Source organism: Lathamus discolor, chromosome 3 (assembly GCF_037157495.1).
Source record: "Lathamus discolor isolate bLatDis1 chromosome 3, bLatDis1.hap1, whole genome shotgun sequence".
NCBI classification, from domain to species: Eukaryota; Metazoa; Chordata; class Aves; order Psittaciformes; family Psittacidae; genus Lathamus; species Lathamus discolor.
In genome coordinates, this window is record NC_088886.1 from 29421519 (window position 1) to 29440401 (window position 18883).

The following is an 18883-nucleotide window of genomic DNA, read 5'->3' on the forward strand; positions in this document are numbered from 1 at the left end:
CACATTACAGGATTGTATAGATTTAAAATGCGTAACGGAATGGACTGGCAAATCAGGCAAGTATTAATACCCCTGCATTTACATGGCAGTAATTTAAATGCAAACCATGAAAGGCAGAATCAGCATAATTCAATAATGTATCCTAATTACTACACTCAACTTGTAGCTGTACATTTTCCCAGATCAGTATAAGTGGAGCTGTACCAACCCCATTACCTATCTGCACCTTATGCTTCCCATTATAAATCCTTCATGGTCAGGTATTTAGACTGCACGAAAGGTCTTTAATTAGTGTGTGACAAACAGAAGTCAAGCAAGAGTAGATAAAAACCACAGGAAGACTGTGGTAGATAGAAGCAGCCACTTGGGTGATTCAGAGGGTCAGGGTGGCTCATAACCACAAGAAGATAACATCCCTCACCAAACCTGAAGATGCGACGGGCAGTTCAGATTCTTCAATTACCCCATCATTCCTTAGAGGCTATTTCTTAAGCAGGGGTATTTTCTATAACACTTCAGGTTTGAGAGGCTGACTTAGCAATCTAAATAAGCCTACAAAAATACTTTGGACGAAGATGTAGGTGACATTTCTGTATGTGATTTCATATATCTTAAGGGGAATAAAAAACCATCAAGGAGTAGCACAGAAGCTTAGTAACCCTCCATCACGCACAATCCTAAATTTCTGACACCGTGGCAGGGACAGCAACCTTTTGAAGTACTGCACTAATTGCATTAAACAGAGGACATCTGTTTTGCTCAAATGGCAATGTGACAATTAGCCATGTATAAAGTGCAGTGGCCAGAAGTCAGACTCATGTCTTTCTTCCCTGCTCAGGGGAGCTTTTTCTTGGTTCCAAGGAGAGTTGAATGATGGTAACTTGCACTGTGAGGTGCTGATATGAAGAGAACAGGGGAGCAAGGGTTACACATTGTGTGTGGCAAGAAATTCCCTTCACAACTGACTTTACAGCCAAGACTGTGCTGTAACAATCCCTGTTGATCTGCCCTCTCTCAGCATCTGCCTCTGGGCTGGTTCCTTATTGCTTTTCTGCCAGTTTCCTGAGTGGGACAGAGACACAGCTATCAATGCCACTCCACATTTATCTAAGTCTCCTATGGAAGAAAGCCCTCAGAAAATGCACCATATGGCTTTGCCACTCAGCACCTGCCTTCAGGAAATAACTTCCAGCACCTACAGCAACTCTCCTAGCATGACTTTCAAGAAAGACGGCAAGTACATTCAGCAGCTTTCAGCATTTGGCAATTATTTATGGATCAAAGGGTAAGCTGGGTGGCAGCTGTTGACACCATATAACAAATTGATATGCAAGAGATTTGTAGCTGATGCTGGCAAAGAAAATGCAGTCCTTTAGACATAAGTTTCTCAATCGATCGCACATCAACTGCAGTACATAGGTACATCCCCAAACTTGAGCAAAAAAAACCAACCAAAAGCTAAGTTTTATTGATTGTTCCAGTTGTGATGTTATTGCTGGTGCACTACAGTAACAATGTCCAGAGAGGTCCTTTTTCCAAAACAAATGTTCAGCGTGTGTTAGGTTACAAGGGATTGAGAAATACCACTGTTAAATACTGCTGTTGCTCCTCTTTGAGATATTTTGCTTCAAGAAATTATATTGCTAACACTAATACTGCTGAGCAAGTCCTCAGAGTTTCTCATGTAAACCAGGAAAGCCATCTTCTACCACAGGAAACAGTATGTATCATCACTTTTACATCCCATCCCTGTCAGCTCCTCTGCAGTCTTTGGTTTTGTGCTGGAGTGAAGATTTAAGTGGGGATGTTGAACACATGTGGGACAGCACCAGGCTGCAGTTGTGGACCTGGGGACAGAGGAGAAAAGAAATGCCCTTAGAGGCTGAGCAACTGTTGTACAACTGAAGAAAAAGAAGGATCAGGAAAAGCAACTTCTTCCAGGCTTATTTGCTTCAGGAAAGATTTTTCTTCTAAACACCTTATAAACCATTTCACCAACTGTAAAACTCATTCAGCTTGAAGAGACCCTCAGGATATGTACTTGAAAGACCAGCTACCGCTCCTCAAAACCCTTGTGAAGCCTTCACATTTGTTTTTCAGATCTTTTGCCTTACGGCTTTGCCTTTGTTTTCATTTTTCTTGCTTTTTACGCCACTCCTTCCTGCCCAAAGGGCCACACACAGAATGTGGTTCTCCACTGCTCTAAAACACTGTTGATACTCACACAGCAGTTCTGGAGACAACAGGACAAAGCACGTGAAAGGACAGTTGCTGCATCAAAGTGATCGCATCCTTTCTATTTGCTGTGACTTTCCAGAAATAGGCAGAGCTCATGTGGCAGCTTTTTTGGGTGAATAACCAGGTGTCTCCTCTCAGCTCAAATTTCAGTCACTTGGACCTCTCTCCAAAGGGAAGATATCCTGCCAATTTATTTACAACCAGTTTGAGCTGGATCAGCTCCCAGAAAGCTCAGGTTGGAAAAGAAAGTCATGACTAAATAGAAAAAATGGTATCTCCTCACTGACCCATGAGCCTCACAGGCTTTGTTACAAAGGAATACAGCCTTCTCTCTCCTATTAAATACTTATACGTATTTGCGTATTTTAACTCCAGTGTACAATCAGCAGACACAAAGCAAGGGCAGAGAATGGTGTCTGTCCGCATTTCACACGTGGTTTTCTCTACTTATCTGTATAAAAAAAATGAAATAAAATGAAACATGCCTGCAACAATGTGAAGGCTGAACTTCCTGTCTGCTAGTCTTTCCCGCAGAGGTTCAACCATGTTAAATGTATGCACCACACATACCCTTCTTTTACAGCTCATCTTTGCCTCACCCATTTTAATAACACGTGAAGAGAACATCATTATTTCTATCAGAAGCAAATCTCTCCAGCACAGCAGACGTTACTCCTCAAGTATGTCCTGCCTGATCTGTTTTAGGGCAAAATCTTCTAAGAAGTGCGGTCACAATTGTATGTCACGTTTGCAACTGCTCATTCTCCTGGACAGCATGCTAAGGCACATGAAAAACAACAAGGCGCTTGGTGACAGCCAGCATGGCTTCACTAAGGGGAAATCCTGCCTGACCAATTTGGTGGCCTTCTGTGATGGGGCTACAGAACTGATGGACAAGGGTAAAGCAGTTGATGTCATCTACCTGGACTTGCGCAAAGCGTTCGGCGCTGTCCCGCACAACATCCTTGTCTCTAAATTGGAGAGATATCAATTTGATGGATGGACCACTCGGTGGATAAAGAACTGGCTGGACAGCCACACACAAAGAGTTGTGGTCAATGGCTCGATGTCCGGCTGGAGACCAGTAACGAGTGGTGTCCCTCAGGGATTGGTGTTGGGACCGGTCTTGTTCAACATCTTCATCGCTGACATGGACAGTGGGATTGAGTGCGCCCTCAGCAAGTTTGCCAATGACACCAAGCTGTGTGGTTCAGTTGATATGCTGGAGGGAAGGGATGCCATCCAGAGGGACCTTGACATGCTTGTGAGGTGGGCTGATGCCAACCTTATGAAGTTCAACCATGCCAAGTGCAAGGTCCTACAGCTGGGTCAGAGCAATCCCAGGCACAGCCACAGGTTGGGCAGAGAAGAGATTCAGAGCAGCCCTGCAGAGAAGGACTTGGGGGTGTTGGTCAATGAGAAACTGAACATGAGCCAGCAGTGTGTGCTCGCAGCCCAGAAAGCCAACCGCATCCTGGGCTGCATCAAAAGGAGTGTGACCAGCAGGTCGAAGGAGGTGATCCTGCCCCTCTACTCTGCTCTTGTGAGACCTCACCTGGAGGACTGTGTGCAGTTCTGGTGTCCTCAGCATAAAAAGGACATGGAACTGCTGGAACAAGTCCAGAGGAGGGCCAGGAGGATGATCAGGGGACTGGAGCACCTCCCGTATGAAGACAGGCTGAGGAAGTTGGGTCTGTTCAGCCTGGAGAAGAGAAGGCTGCGTGGAGACCTCATAGCAGCCTTCCAGTACCTGAAGGGGGCCTATAGGGATGCTGGGGAGGGTCTCTTCGTCAGGGCCTGTAGTGACAGGACAAGGGCTAAGGGGGTAAAACTTAAAGAGGGGAAGTTTAGATTGGATACAAGGAGGAAATTCTTTCCTGTTAGGGTGGTGAGGCACTGGAATGGGTTGCCCAGGGGGGTTGTGAGTGCTCCATCCCTGGCAGTATTCCAGGCCAGGCTGGATGAAGCCTTGTGTGGGATGGTTTAGTGTGAGGTGTCCCTGCCCATGGCAGGGGGGTTGGAACTAGATGATCTTGAAGTCCTTTCCAACCCTAACTATTCTATGATTCTATGAATTTATGTTTTACCCCCAGAGATCTTTGTGGTGGTCAGTTTATGGATGCAGAAGAGAACTGCATCACCAAATGAGAACTGGAATCACAGATGGGTAGTGCAAACACTGGATTTTGAAAAACTTGCCTCATATTTAGGCAAGTTTGTAGATGAGATTTTCATATTCAGGAAAATCTCATCTACCGTTGGAAACAATAAGTGAAACTGCTTTTATAGATAGCATGAAGTTTGAACTGCTCCACACAAAGGTCTGAGAAGTTTTAAAAGAACTTAAAAGCTTTTAAACCTGTATTCAAAAGCAGGTTTGGGGGGTTGTTTTTTAACTCAAGTTTTTATAAACTCTGTACTTCAAGTGGTGGTTGAACAAGAGCATAGAAATGGTAGATTACAAGGCTGAAATAGCAAGAAATAAATACCTGTCAGCTGAGCACTGTAAGCTGTTTTCTGTTCCCCTTCTGTAGATCCCAGTGTAACTATTAAAGCAAGCAGCACTAGTTGTACAGACAGAGCTGTAGCATCCCAGCACATCTTAACTTCAGGCTAAGTGAATGATTCCACATGTCAGTTTGAATTTCTTTTTCAAGGTCAGTGAAAGCTGGACAACAGTATCCAAGAACGATGATTGTTTTTCCCAAGGTAAAGCTCAATTCAGACCTTAGTGTGCGTAAAGTCTTCAATTATGTGCACTGCGCCTGGAAGCCTCTGATCTGTGAGGACAAATTCAAGTTATAGAAAGCTTTCTCTGTTGTCTCAGGCTTCATCTCTCTGATGCTGAATTCTGATGCTGTCATGAAAAGACAGAGAATAGCAAGAAAAGCATAGAACCACAGAATGGTTTTGGTTGGAAGGGACCTTAGAGACCATCTAGTTCCAATCCCCCTGCCTAAATCTTCTAGCCAAGCCAACAGAAAACTACTTTTGAGAGCTTGCTTCTCTCACTGAATGCTTGTGCACTGCTGTGCAAGTCACAGTCCCCACCCTTCCGATGTAGCTGATTGCCAATTATGCACTCACTGAATGGATGTCTGTCTTCAGACAGCAAAGCTCAGGTCTGGAGACACAACGTACTCACAACGTGCAGCCACCGCAGTTGTGCTTTGAATAAAAACATTTATTTTTTCTCTTATTTTGATACATAAATGCGAACACCTGCTAAAGCTGCTAAAAGGGAAGTGATTCTCCCCCCCTACTCTGCTCTTGTGAGACCCCACCTGGAGTACTGTTTCCAGCTCTGGAGCCCCCAACACAAGAAGGATGTGGAGCTGTTAGAGCAAGTCCTGAGGAAGCCATGGAGATGATGAGAGGGCTGGAGCAGCTCTCCTATGGAGACAGGCTGAGAGAGTTGGGTTGCTTAGCCTGGAGAAGAGAAGACTCCAGGGAGACCTTAGAGCAGCTTCCGGTGCCTAAAATGGCTGACTGAAGATGAGCTTTTTACAAGAGTGTGCACAGAGGGATAGGACAAAGCGAAAGAATGGCTTTAAACGGAAAGAGAAAAGATGTAAATTAGATATTGGGAAGAAATTCTTCACTGTGAGGGTGATGAGACACATCCCTGGCAGTGTTCAAGGCCAGGTTGGACAGGGCTTTGAGCAACCTGCTCTAGTGGAAGGTGTCCCTGCCCATGGCAGGGGTTTGGAACTAAATGACTTTTAAGGTCCTTTCTGATCAAACTGTTCTATGATTCTGTGAAAGACTCAGGCCCTAAGCTTACCCAATAAAGTACACAGGCTGTTTGTCAGTGTTGGCATAGAAGCTATAAGGACTGTTTCTCCATTAGCAAAACCAGGGTGATGGTACCTGGTGCTGTGAAAATTTAGTTGTTATCTTTTAACAGCATTCAGACAATGCAATAAGGATGCCACAGGAAACGCTATGGATACTTTAGTAATGCAGTAGCTGGTTCTGTGACACACTAAGTCTGAATACACCCACCGGGTGATAAGATGGAGCAAAAGTGAGGGCAGGCTTTGCCATTAGCAACCTGCCAATGGGGGTCCTGTAAATAACGGTGTGATCAAAGAGCAATAATGTTTCATCATGTGTCATAATGCAAGCCTATGAAGTGATTAACTTAAAACCATGAGCATTCTTGAATGCAGAATTTCCTAAACCCTGGAAATGCCACTACATGCACATAACAAAGCAAGTATTCATAACATGACATGCAACCAAACGTGTCAATGGGGAGCAACACAGGTCGCTCCAGACAGACATGAGAAAACTTTGAGCAATAACAATAGATCACACTCCTCCTGACCCGTCTTTAACGTGCAAATCATCTTTCCAACACCTGCACTTACAGTGTTACCCATTGAAGAAGTCAGTGGTGCTCAACACAGCTTTCAGAAAGGGAAGGATAAAAATATAAGTCTTCTTTTTGTTCATTATGCACTTTGGCTTGATCTGTTGAGACATTTTCTACTGTTCGGCTTCATGGAACACAGGGCTTTATTTGGTCAAATGATGCATTGTTCAAGGAGAATAATTCTGGTCAGTTGTGTGTTAAGCATCCTGTCAAACACGTCATAAAGATAAGAGGCAAATAATTTCTAGTCCTAACAGACTCCCTTACTGCTGAAGCTCACCTGCAAAGTTGGATAAAAACCAAAACCAAGCTAAAATTGATGAACGACAGCCAGAATTATTCTATTCAATATTTTCTGGTTTCTTTTGGGGTTGGGGCCTTTTGGGTGTTTGGTGTTAGTTTTCTAATTATAGCAAAGTTTTCTCTTGGCAGTACTTAACAGTAAGGAGAGAGGCAGGGTAAAAGGAATGAATGTTCTGCTTCTAAGCCTCACGGATGTGATTCCTACATTTCAAACATGATTACTTGATTTTTCCAACATCTGGGCCTGGCCTAACACCACTATCTCACCTAGAGAAAATGAGGGTTAATGTGAGACACATGGTAATTTATTTGGGAGCTTCCCCAGTACACTGCATTCCCTTATGTGGATCAGACTATAAGTACAGAGACGATGACAAACCTCTTAGCTTGATCAGAGGGCAGAAGAGCATGGACACGGTGAATAAAGTCCATGTACCTAGTCAACAAAAAACCCTGCAGACACTGTGTTTTACCAAAATGTCTGAGAAATCCGTTAAGAACACTGTATTGTAGCATTTGAATTTCATCCTCAACTACTCTCATACTGATGGAAAATGAACATGTAATGACCTCCAGCGTACCCTGGTGAAACTGGGTGGTTTAAAGCTAGCTTTTGCTAAGCCGGTGACAGCGAGGAAGGCACAGCCCTTTTAAAGAGACTTCTGCTGCCCTCTGCCTGGTTCCCCAGAGAATGCACTGCTGGAATAGTAAAAGCGGGTAATTTTGCACTGATCTGTGCTGAATTAACCAGCCTTCTTTCTAGCAGCTGCTGAGGTTCTTAAGCAGGCTGAAGGTGCAGATATTGCTTTTCCCTTAACTGCAGCATCACACCAAATACATACATTGGGACTCAATACCTACATAGTGAACTCCTGCCAAGGTGCATCCTTTCCTGCCATCACTCAGGACAACACCACAACAGTGTCAGAGAGTGGCAAGCCTGAAATCCCAGCATCTCCCTGCCTTCAGGTCCCATAATTCAATAGGAGCCTAAAAAACTTGTAGTATTATTTAAAACTGCAGTAATTGTCTGCTGCAGTTCTCTATGATGTTGATTACTGTCCAGGAGCACTGGAGCTACCAACACCCTCAATATTAGTGGAGGATGGTGGAGATGATATTTGTCCCTGCATAAAACTACTCACGAGCTGCCTGCCTTATTTGCCAAACTAGATTCCCCCATAGCTTGCAGCTGTCAACTCAAGATGCATTTACAGGGAAGAGCCTATGCCTGTGTGACTGCATCATTGGAATAAACATTTTTACAGTATTCAAAAAAGTTATTTCAAAAATAATATCATACAAAACAGCTGAAGGTGTTGCATTTTGTCTGTAATGCTCCTTAAAATGCATTCTTTGTAGAATATTATCATATGGCCAGCTGACCCCAGAATATACTGGTATTATTAGCTCATCCCATCCCCTCTGCTGTATCTCATAAACTATTCAAAGAAAGGGCCGCAATTTTATTATCGTTATTCCTTTAACATTAGAATCTCACACTGTAGGACAGCAAATCACTAACTCCTGGAGCATTGGCTAAAAATACCATGGGCTGAGATTTCTACACAGATATTAGGACAAGTTCATAAGCTTTCCACTCGGAAAAGAAGATATGCCAAACTCAGCTGAGATATGATTTCAAATTAATCCAGTTCATCGGGATTTTTTAGGCCAATGTTCTCAGTGGATAAAAACAGTTTTAAATAATCCCTCTCAGAAATTTCTTAATGAAAACTTTCTGGATTTCCCACTAAATCTTTTATTCAAGAAAATCTAAGCAAAACGGTTTAGCTCAGGACATCAAACTTGAGTTTGAATAGGCTGGCTTTTAGAGGCATTTCGAGTCACTGCAAAACTAAAATGCTTTTTTCTGCTGCAACTTAGTGCACCATAATGATAAATAAAAAAAAAAACCAAACCCTGAAAAAAAACCCTAGAGAAAACTGTCACTCCAAGAAGAAAGAAAGAAGGATGATAGGATGTTGGAATAGGGTTATCCTCATCTCACCAGCCATCTGACATTGAAAGTGATAAGGAGAAGATTCCATGTCATGACAGCCTTCATTCTTTCACAAAGATAATAAATCCAAATAAAATGGCTTTAAGTTTAAACCAAACAGGTTTGGCAATACCTGTTTTTCCCCTTACAGCAGGCATGAGTTTGGGATCTGATAACATCAAGAAGCTAGACCTTACCAGGTTTGATGCTTATGCTAACTACCAAGGTCCTTGATTAAATACTGAATAGTACTAAACATGGGACAGAATCCCATTCAGTGTATCTTTCAGTTTGACACAGTACTATTCGTAGATATTTCCTGAGTTTTCCAAAATCTTTACAAAGCTTCAGATACCCCACATTTCCCTAGTGTTTCTGAGATTGTGTCAAAGCCACATTAAAGAGCAGTAAATTACCTTGATGGCTTCTCTCCTGAAAACAGACCCCTGGCAATGTTATCAAAGTAAGTAACTGACATTATCTGGTGTGTACTGATACGTTCTGTTTTCATCCCAGTGCTTACAATTTCATTAGTTTCCTAGGATAGTCTGAAAACTGCAATCAGGCTGACTGATTCATAACACTGCAGCTTCTCTTACCTTCTGAAGACAAGCAAATATTTGACCTTTTGCCATCCTCCACAGATTCTCATAGATAATCGTTAATAGCTCTAAGGTTGATACTGTTCCCTATGTGCCCTGGGATGTATCAGCCCAGCTGATGAATATGAAAAATCAAGTTTATCTGCTTATTTTCTAACCTCTTCTTCCTAACCTTGATAGAAATTTTCCATGAACATCAGTGGTGTTAAAAGTATTGGCCTTTAGGTGACCATTGCCGTTTTCTTAAGCCAAAAAAGGCATTAAGTTGTCCATCTGCCAGAGAGCCTTCCTCATGTGCTGCAGTTTTAAGAAACCAGCACTTTCCTTGGTTCTGATTATATCACTGAAATACAGACATTTTATTCTTTATTACTTATATTTGCTTTGTCTATAAACTTTAAGGATACATGGAGCAGATCTAGAAGTCCTAGATGCTGAAATTCTCATCTCAATAGTCACTGGCAAACTCTTCAAGGATTGAGACAGCACAGAAGCATTCACTTTAGGCTGTGCTTCTGACACAGTGCACACACTGGAATACGTTTGTTGAGGCTGAAGAAACAAAGGCAAGAACTGCATCGTTACTATTGTGGGAATTCATATTCAATAACTCCACCTGACTATTTCTTGCCCTTGCCCTTCTCTTACTCTTTCATAGCATCTGCGTTTGTCTCCTTGTGAAAGGGGAATACTTCTGACAGGTGGGGAAAGGTCCACGTTTTTCCTGCAGACACAGCACAGTGCACAGTAGAAACATCTACGCCGGCTTTGCAGGAGTTAACTTCTTCGGCAGGAAGAAGCTCACCGCGGAAAGATAGAATCCCGACTGGTCTAACTGCTCCCCTGAAAACCAGCGCACTCCCCCTGCAGGCTGTGCCAGGTCATTACAGCCAATTCAGACGGCTTGGTGCTGAATGCTCAGCTGTGCAACGACTCTGCCTTCTCCTCAACAGGGTATTCGATGCAAGTGCTTGAAGTGTTTGTAAATTCAGAAAGCAAACAGCTAGAAGAGAAATAATTTGAGCTACTGAAGAATTGCTCAATCTTCACATCTCCTTGCTGCTTTATATGTCTTCTAGCTGATACTGGAAAAATTTAAATTCTCACTAACTCTAAGGCTTTCCTCCTGGAACTGCTTTATTTTCCTTACCTTTCTCCTTTGCTCTGGATTCTTCTTTTTTATTATCGCCAGGTTAAAAAAAAGACTGCTAGGCTAAGGTATATTTTCAAAGAACTCCGCACTAGGCAGTTACCTACTTCTCTTAACCTCTTACCTTCGAGAAAATATTTTCTCCTCTGTTGAGTAAAGATCTGCGAGCATGAAAATATTTTGCATGTTAATTTCAGGAAAATCAGGTTTTAACAGAGTTAAAACTCTCACAGAAAACCTTTTATTTCCACCTGATTTTGGCATACAACAAGTTGATTTTATTTTATTCCAACAAAATGAGTTGGCATAATTGTCATTTATAGTTATGTATAGCACAGCGTTCTCTCTCCAAATTACTTTAAAGCAAAAGCATAATTTTTTTTTCCTCTTTTCCTTTTATATTTTTGCCTCATTTTTAGGAGGAGATTACCTGTCACACCTGCTGACATGAGCTACTCCAGAGACAAAGAGTTGTGAAGCCACCTTCACCAGATTACCCCTCCGGGTTCCAAGTGTCCCTGCAGAATTCAGTGGAAAGGAAGACAGATGAGCATCATGGTATCGTAAGGCTTGAGAGTTACATGAACCCAAAATCTTCAACAACAAGCAAAGTGTTCCATATCTTACAAAATGACTCTGCTAAAGCCTGACCAACAAAACTGAACTTCCAGTTCATTTATTGGAAAATACAGTGTGGTCTAACCCAGTCAGTGAGTGTCCCTCCCTGCAAGGCTGTCCTCCTTTACTGGTCACCCAGGCTAGCTCCTGATTATTCTTCTGTGCTTTGTCTACAAGGATTTCAGTTTTGAGGTGTGATCTAAAAGGTGCAAGACAGACTGACCTAGCCACTGCTGCGATAATCCAGGAACAGCAGCCTTTTAGATGGGGCCCTACGCCCAAAGTACAATTAGCTTTACAGGCTAGAAGCAATCAGCCTCCGCCATCACAGAGAAAGGTGATGATGTGGTGGCAACAAACTGGCCAGTTGCTAACATTAGCAGGCATCCATGATACAGAGAATAGAAAGGGTGTCAATCTCTATTGCCTATTCTGAAAATGGAGCCCAAGCAAGCCATGAGAAATAATGGGGAAGCAATAAGCAAGAGAAGAGAAAAGAATGAAGGGTATGGTGGAGGTCTCCCAAACACCCCTTCAGACCAGCAGCACTGGACTGCCACAGCTCCATAGCCTGATGAAGGAGGCACCACGCAACCAAGGCTGAGAAAGCCTTGGAACATGGGAGTAGAAGCTGATCTCTCAAAGCTGCTTTGTTGGCCTACTGTGGCAAAAACAGACAGGCTTTAAAAGGCCTTTAAAAGCTGAGAAAGACTATTAGAACATGAACGAAAGTGAATCACTTTTAAAACAGGTTAGGCAAGAACAGATGTGCAAAAGCTCTGGAATGCATACCTCTCCCATCTCCCTGCTGTGAGCCTCCACTGATGTCCTGCTGCCACACATTGCGTGTTGGGTTCTTTCCTGAGAAAAGAAAAGAGAACCTTTACTTTCCTGAGCGGCTGTGCACAATGGATTAAAAATCAACAACGAGCAGTTCCTGTCCCAGACAGGCATTAGCACAGCCACACACGACTAACCTACCGAAGAAGGATGTACAGCACTTGTGCGTCTCCCCTTGAGCATCTGGACAGGCAGTATTTATGCCCTCATTTTGGGTTGTGCCATTCCCACGGGTTCAGGCAACTCAGCCTGCATTGCCAGCAGAGCCTTCTTGGGCAAGCTTCCGCCCCAGGCCCACCTGCAAGTTTCCCTTTTGGACTGATATCTGAGGAGGCATGTGACCATTAGGAATGTCAGCGTCAATGACGTTAAAGCTTGTAATGCTCCTGATGATTTCAGCTTCATTTTTAAGATGCAAAGACAGCTCCAATGTCCCCAGATCACAGTGTTTTCTGCTTTACCTTATCTACCTGTGCACACACGCAAATCCGTGGAGACTTTGACATCAGTTTTTAACAGGGCACACAGCTTTCTGTCAAATAAAATGTCAGGATGTGATCTTCCATATTTCACTAGTGCTATTCTGCCATTTAATTTAATAACAGCTAAATATCAAGTGCTTACTATTTTGATGCTCTGTTCCATCAGCTATTGAATTAGAAATAATGAGACAGGTCTAAATTTGTGATTCATGGTAAATGGCCTAAACTAACCTCAATCACACAACAGACGACATCTAGTGATAACTGGTTTAAACAAACAATCTTCTGTTTAGCTGTCCTACCATCTCTCGCAGAAACAGGAGTATTAATGAAGGATAAGTTAACTTAAACCTTACAAGTTTTTTCCAGACAATACAAATAAATTTATATTCACCACATTTATTTTATTTGGTTTTTTTTCTTTTCTGCCATTAAAGACTCTCATTGCACCTGACAGGTATTTTGTGTATATGACAAGTCTTTGTAGCTTCAGGTGTCCTGCTGAACTTCTGAGGTGATTAAACAGTATCTCTGGTGTCTTCCATGTGTGTTTTTCAACTTACCATCAGCTCTAATGAGAGCAGGCTCCTCACCCAAACTACCCCTTGAAGCTGCTCCATGCACCTGCTGTAGCAACCACCCAGTGCTGGCCCTGTCAGGAGTCAACTCATAGGAGCTTCCAAAACTTAACCTGGCAGAGTCTGAAAATATTAAAAGTATCTGCCCTAAAAGAAATCCTCTCTCTGCACGTTTACTCTTCCCTGCATTTCAGTCTGCATCATTTCTCTGCTGGACTCAAACTAATTAACCTCTGCTGCATCACATCTAGACATTCTCAGTGAACTGCAAGTCATCCATAAATAAAACCAGTTGCTAATTTTTCCTTCATATCCTTTATTAGTGACCGGCAACAAAAGGCTGACTGAAATGTTACCAATGTTGACAATAAGGTAGAGTCCGAATTTCCCAGGTATGTTTTTTCCAAACTCCGTTGCTTTGGAAAACAGGACAACTCAGAGATAATGAATTAACTGATGAAGTCTGCCTGTCAGTTTTGTCATTTGATCACCAGCATACTGGTGAGCAAATCTACCAGGCCAGACAGCAACTGCATGATGCTTTTGAGGCTGAGAGTGATGGTGTGTTCAAGAGCAAAAGAGCAATAATTAAAAAGAGTCACCTTCAACAGCAGGGAACAGAGCCTGAACAAAATTATCTGCTCTAGACAAAAGGGGGCTTTTGGAGCAGAAATTTGTATTCAAGACAAAAAGACATTCAAGACACACATTCATGTAAGCAAGATGGCGTGTGACACACTGCCCTAGCGTGGAATGGCACAAATCCTGTAGGGGTGGGGCTGCAGCGTACCACCCAGAATGGGCTCTGTGCTGATCTTTGTCACCCCCTCAGGGAGCCGGAAGGTGAACGCCCGCAGCAGGTTGGCAAAGAAAATAAAGAGCTCGGTTCTTGCCAGATGCTCCCCCAAACACACACGGTGCCCTGCAGAAGGAAGGTGGGAAGGACAGAGAGTAAAATACCCTGACCTCAAAAGCAACCATATTTATCCTCACACAAAGGTATATTTGCTGAGTCCAGAATTTCTTTACGACTTGATGCAATCAATGACACAAAATTTGATGCAATTCTTCCTTTAAAGGATCCTGTCTGCAGCAACAGAAAACTATGCCCTCCTTCTGCTCTGAGTTTCGCTTCAATTACCTCTAAAACCTCATCTTCATTTGACTGAGAACTTTAAAGGAATTTGTTCAATCATGTAAATGAAGAATAAGGACTTGCTCTTCCTAGGAGATATCGTGCTCCCATTTTGTATGCATAAAAAATCAGCACAGCTGCTTGCAAGTACTTTCCAAATGCATGTCTGGTTTTGAAATGTATGCACCAAATCAATACCTATAATCATTAGCAGAGAATTTCCTTCCCAAAATAGGGCAAGTTAGATGTGTACATTTGTCAGGACATCTCTGATTTTCCACACACTAATTTGTTCAGTAGAACAAATGTTTAGAGTTGGACTGGGAAACATTACTGGAAATAATCATGCTGGTTTTAGCACTGTTTTTCACAAAGAGTTTTAAAATAAATAACCAGTAAGTTTTTAATAAACATCTTAATTCTACTGTCCCAATTCTACAGTCACCCCAACCGTGAATGTTGGTGCTGTCAGGGCATTTACCTATTGAAAATGGTAAAAAGGCTTCTCGGCTCACAAAGTTTCCATCCTTATCCAAAAAGTGACCAGGGTTGAACTGTCGAGGTGTTTCCCAGTGCTCTGGGTCATACAAAGATGAAGCAATATTTGGAAGAACTATGGTGCCCTGAAAGGAGAAAAACAGCCACTTAGTTCTGGCTGTCAATCCTCCCCCTGCAGTTGGAACTGGCTATGTGAGAGCAATGGTAGCTTCCTTCAGAGCTCAGTGCTGCATGCTGGCAGGTTCACTTCCCCAGTAATGAAGTCTCTTTGTTTCAGGATGTCAGTCCAAGCCTGACAGTGGAAGAGGCCATGTCAATAGAAACTAATAACTTTATTCCTACTAAACCTGTTTTCATTTCTAACATTAGAAGTCTCTTTGAGGAAAGCTAATTGCAGACCCTCATGTTTTCCCCTTGGATCTACTTACAGGTTTTCTTCAGGCAAAGAAATAGTCAGAAATCTTTCCAATGCCTTATCAGCACAAAGTAGTCACAGTTTCCTTCAGTATCAATCTATAAGGTTTTGTCTTCACTGGTTTGTAAAAATATTAGCTAAAACCCGCTCTTCCATTTAGGGAAGACCTTTCACTACTGATAACCCTCTCCCAAGGGCTGTGTCACTCAACTCAGCCTGGCAGATGGTTTCTTGCCCTTGTTCCCATTCAGGCTGTGACCCAAAGGTGTCCAACCCCACCACTGTGGAAGAAAAGATGTTGGTACAAATAGATTTTAATCAGACCTTGTTCTACCGATGCAGGAAAGGTCTGTAGCAACTGAGAAACCATGTCAGTACCTTTTTGAGGGCAAAGCTAAGCAACGTAGTGTTCCTCACACACACTCTAGGCATGCCAACTGAGATAATGTTGCTGAAGCGCTGAACCTCATGAACCACAGCGTTGGTGTAGGGCAGCTCTCTCCGATCCTCATAGCAGATTAACTGGGAAGGACCCAGAACAGCATCAAGCTCCTTTTGCACTTTCTCTGTAGAAAAATATGCACCATTTCAGGTGGAAAATATGTCAAGTATTTTCACTAATTCCATTTTCAAAGAGATTTCCCATTTAGAACTATGAGGACAGCAATAAAACAAATGTAAAAATGTAAGTAACTTTTATAAAGAAAATGAAAGTAGCAGACATCTTTTTCAAGAAAAAGATACTTGTTGTCCAAAAATTTAAATCTCTTTAAAAGTTGCCCTACTAAAACTTAAATGCAAGATAAGTGATTTATCTTTGTGTTTGCCTTTGGCTAGGTGCCTCAGAACCACTACAGCCAGTTAGAACTACTAAGCTCACAGCTCTCTGGAATTTAGGTCGGGTGAATCAGGGCCTTAAAAGCCTAATTCCTGTTAAAAAGAAATACTTCTCATGCAGAACAGCTGTTAAGTGAAGCAATGACAACTAGAACAATGTCCAAATACCTTTAAATAAAAACAAAACAAAAAAACCCCAAACAAACCTGGATATGCTTCTTGGTGCCTGTGTTTTGATCAAGAATAGCATGATTTAAATCGCTTATTGCACAGAAATGCTGGGAGAAGTAGCAAAAGTGTACAAATTGTTTTGTAAACTTCAAGACAGGCAGGACACACACAATAAAAATGCCTTAGATTTTTGACAAAGGATCTTGTCTTTCTCCAGGCTTTATGAAGCAACACTAAGATGCAGGGAAGCACATTGATCAGTTTGTGCACATTCATATCAAGCCTGCTCAGTGGCTGACAGCAGTCCTTCACAAAACTATGTTAGATAGATCCTGACAACAGAGATTTAAGCATCTTACAGAATTTCAGATGTGTATCCAGAAAGATTTTAAAGAAAATTTCCTTCTATGAAGAGCTAGCTTGCAAAATCAAGCCCAACTACTTCAGGATCCAGCACAGTTTGAAGTGATTGGTCACTGCCTAAGTCTACATACACATCTCTGCTTCACTAGTTCAGAGAACAAGAAGAAACCTGATTCACTCATCAGGCAAAAGGACAAACTTTTCTATATGGTACTTGGTGGAACTGCATAACATTGTCAGTGGGTGTCAATACAGGCAAAAGCATGAAGAGGTTCAAAAAGAAGCCACCAATTAAACAGGGACAGATGCACTGATGCCAGCTCATTATTAGAGTCTAAGTGCAATTTATGACTCAAGAGAACCAGGAAGGCTCATTCTGCACACACCTTGCTTTCCCAACTATATGCAAGGTATTATATTTAAATAAATATAATTATTCAGGTGATCCAGGGCTTTCATAACCGTAATCACATTAGATGATAATTATGCAATAACACAGGCTTAAGTAGACCTTCTTGTCTGACAGCTCCATGTTGAGCAATTTTTTCTTCATCTCTTTCCTCCATCCAAAATCCTTTTCTCCTCTGGGTATTTGCACATATTCTGCTGTCTAACAATGAGATCTCTCTCAGCCAGCATAAGGGATCATTCTTTCTTTGTTTTTCACTCAGTGTTCTGTGAAAGTGATTGGTGGTTGTTCAAAAGCTAGACTTGAAAATAAACTCCTTAAATATACATAGATGTAACAAATGAGTCATCAAATTCCTCTCCTCACTGGAATAGTTTCTGTTGCAATTCAAATACATCACAGAATTAATTTAATCACAGGTTAGACACTGTGATACCTAGGGATCATAAATGGACTGATGGACAAAAGTAAAGTCAAAGTTGCCAACTGACCTTTAGGTGATTCTCTACTACTTCTGTGACCTACAGAGCACAAAGAAGTGCAGGATTCACCACAGCCCCTATCACTGATACCCAGATGAAACAAAGCAGAATTGAGGGAAGATTCCAAACAGTGACATCCCTACTATTACATATCAGTTTCTGGTTCTTTTCAGCCTTCAGTCATGTTTATGTCTCAAACAGAACCCAATTCAGTTTCTTGAGGTACCACCAGCACCTCACCAATGGCTGCAGCAGTGGCCACTGTTTTTCAAGCATTATGTGTGTAAACCCTTTGACTTTCCAAACAGCAGCTCCAGTCCTCCTACTCCATTGACCATCCTACCACAATCTTAATTTCCCCAAAGACCTCAACCCCTCCTGTACAAATGCACACTTCCCCAACTGTTCTGGGAACTTCCTTAAGCCCATGGCTGCTGTAAGAACTTGTACACAGATACTGCAGATCCAGCAATGCTGCCCAACACAGATCTACCAGTACAAAAAGGCCCATGTGTCACAGCTGTATAGCAATATCTAGGAATACTGTCTGATCCATGAAATTGCTATGACTTGGCTGTTCTGCTGCATCAGAGATATCTGTGATTTGCTTAGCTACTCACCTTGGATGTCTGGATTTGCCACCATATAGAGAAGACCCCAGTTCAGAGTAGTGCTTGTTGTCTCTGATCCACCCAAGAAAAGGTCATTTATAGAACAAACCATGTTGTCTTCATTGTATGTAGACCTGGGTTCATCTTCGGTCTGCAAATGGTAAGAAAAAGGAGAGCTTTATACATGAAAGTTAGAAAATCCAGAATAGGATTATATGGGATTTTATCACCGGTTTCAAGCTGCAGTGTGCTCTGCCTATAGTACAATACAGAGAGACTAACAAAGAATATTAGACACCAGAGACTATTATTGATACGAAAAGCTGACATTTCATAAACAAGCCATGTTTCCTCTACTCCCCAAAATCACATGCTCTCCACAGAGATGGATTTTTGCAAATACTGGTAAACGAGATGTTGTTCTGAAGATGTCTACCAGCATGTCATTCGTCATGCCTCAAGTCATATTCCATCACTCAGTTTTTCTACCAAGCAATACAGTGACCAGGTAATGAGCATTGTTGTCAAAAGTTCTTAACCTGTGGTATTCGGACTGCTTCTGCACTGAGAGGCCACAATGACACATATGTACAGCTGCTCTGGGCTTTTACAGTTTTCACTTAGAATTGTGAGGACATGTGTGTATATTCTGAAACTGTAAAAGAATACTATTACGCTTTGGGGGAATTCATTGTCTATATTTAGGCTATGCTCGGGGTCTTGAACCTTTCTTTTGCCAGTGGAGCAACTGGAAAAGTGGGAAGAATGTTT

At 42.1% G+C, this 18883-nt stretch overlaps 1 protein-coding gene across 5 annotated transcripts in view; it reads right to left on the reverse strand.

Annotated features, from left to right (window-relative positions):
- Positions 1–1464: 1464 nt before the first annotated feature.
- LOC136011881 (cytochrome P450 2J4-like) overlaps positions 1465–18883 on the reverse strand; it is a 45769-nt gene continuing 28350 nt past the window's right edge. For 3 of the 5 annotated variants that reach the window (XM_065674391.1, XM_065674390.1, XM_065674393.1), the window contains 7 exons: positions 18122–18263; positions 15618–15805; positions 14808–14949; positions 13982–14113; positions 12084–12152; positions 11104–11191; positions 1465–1847 (listed from right to left, as the gene is read on the reverse strand). In XM_065674391.1, coding sequence (XP_065530463.1) covers positions 1706–1847; positions 11104–11191; positions 12084–12152; positions 13982–14113; positions 14808–14949; positions 15618–15805; positions 18122–18263 — 903 coding nt within the window. In that variant the 3' untranslated portion in view covers positions 1465–1705. Of the gene's footprint in view, positions 1848–11103; positions 11192–12083; positions 12153–13206; positions 14114–14807; positions 14950–15617; positions 15806–18121; positions 18264–18883 lie in introns of those variants that run through there. The other 2 variants (XR_010611496.1, XM_065674394.1) reach the window with 2 other exon arrangements.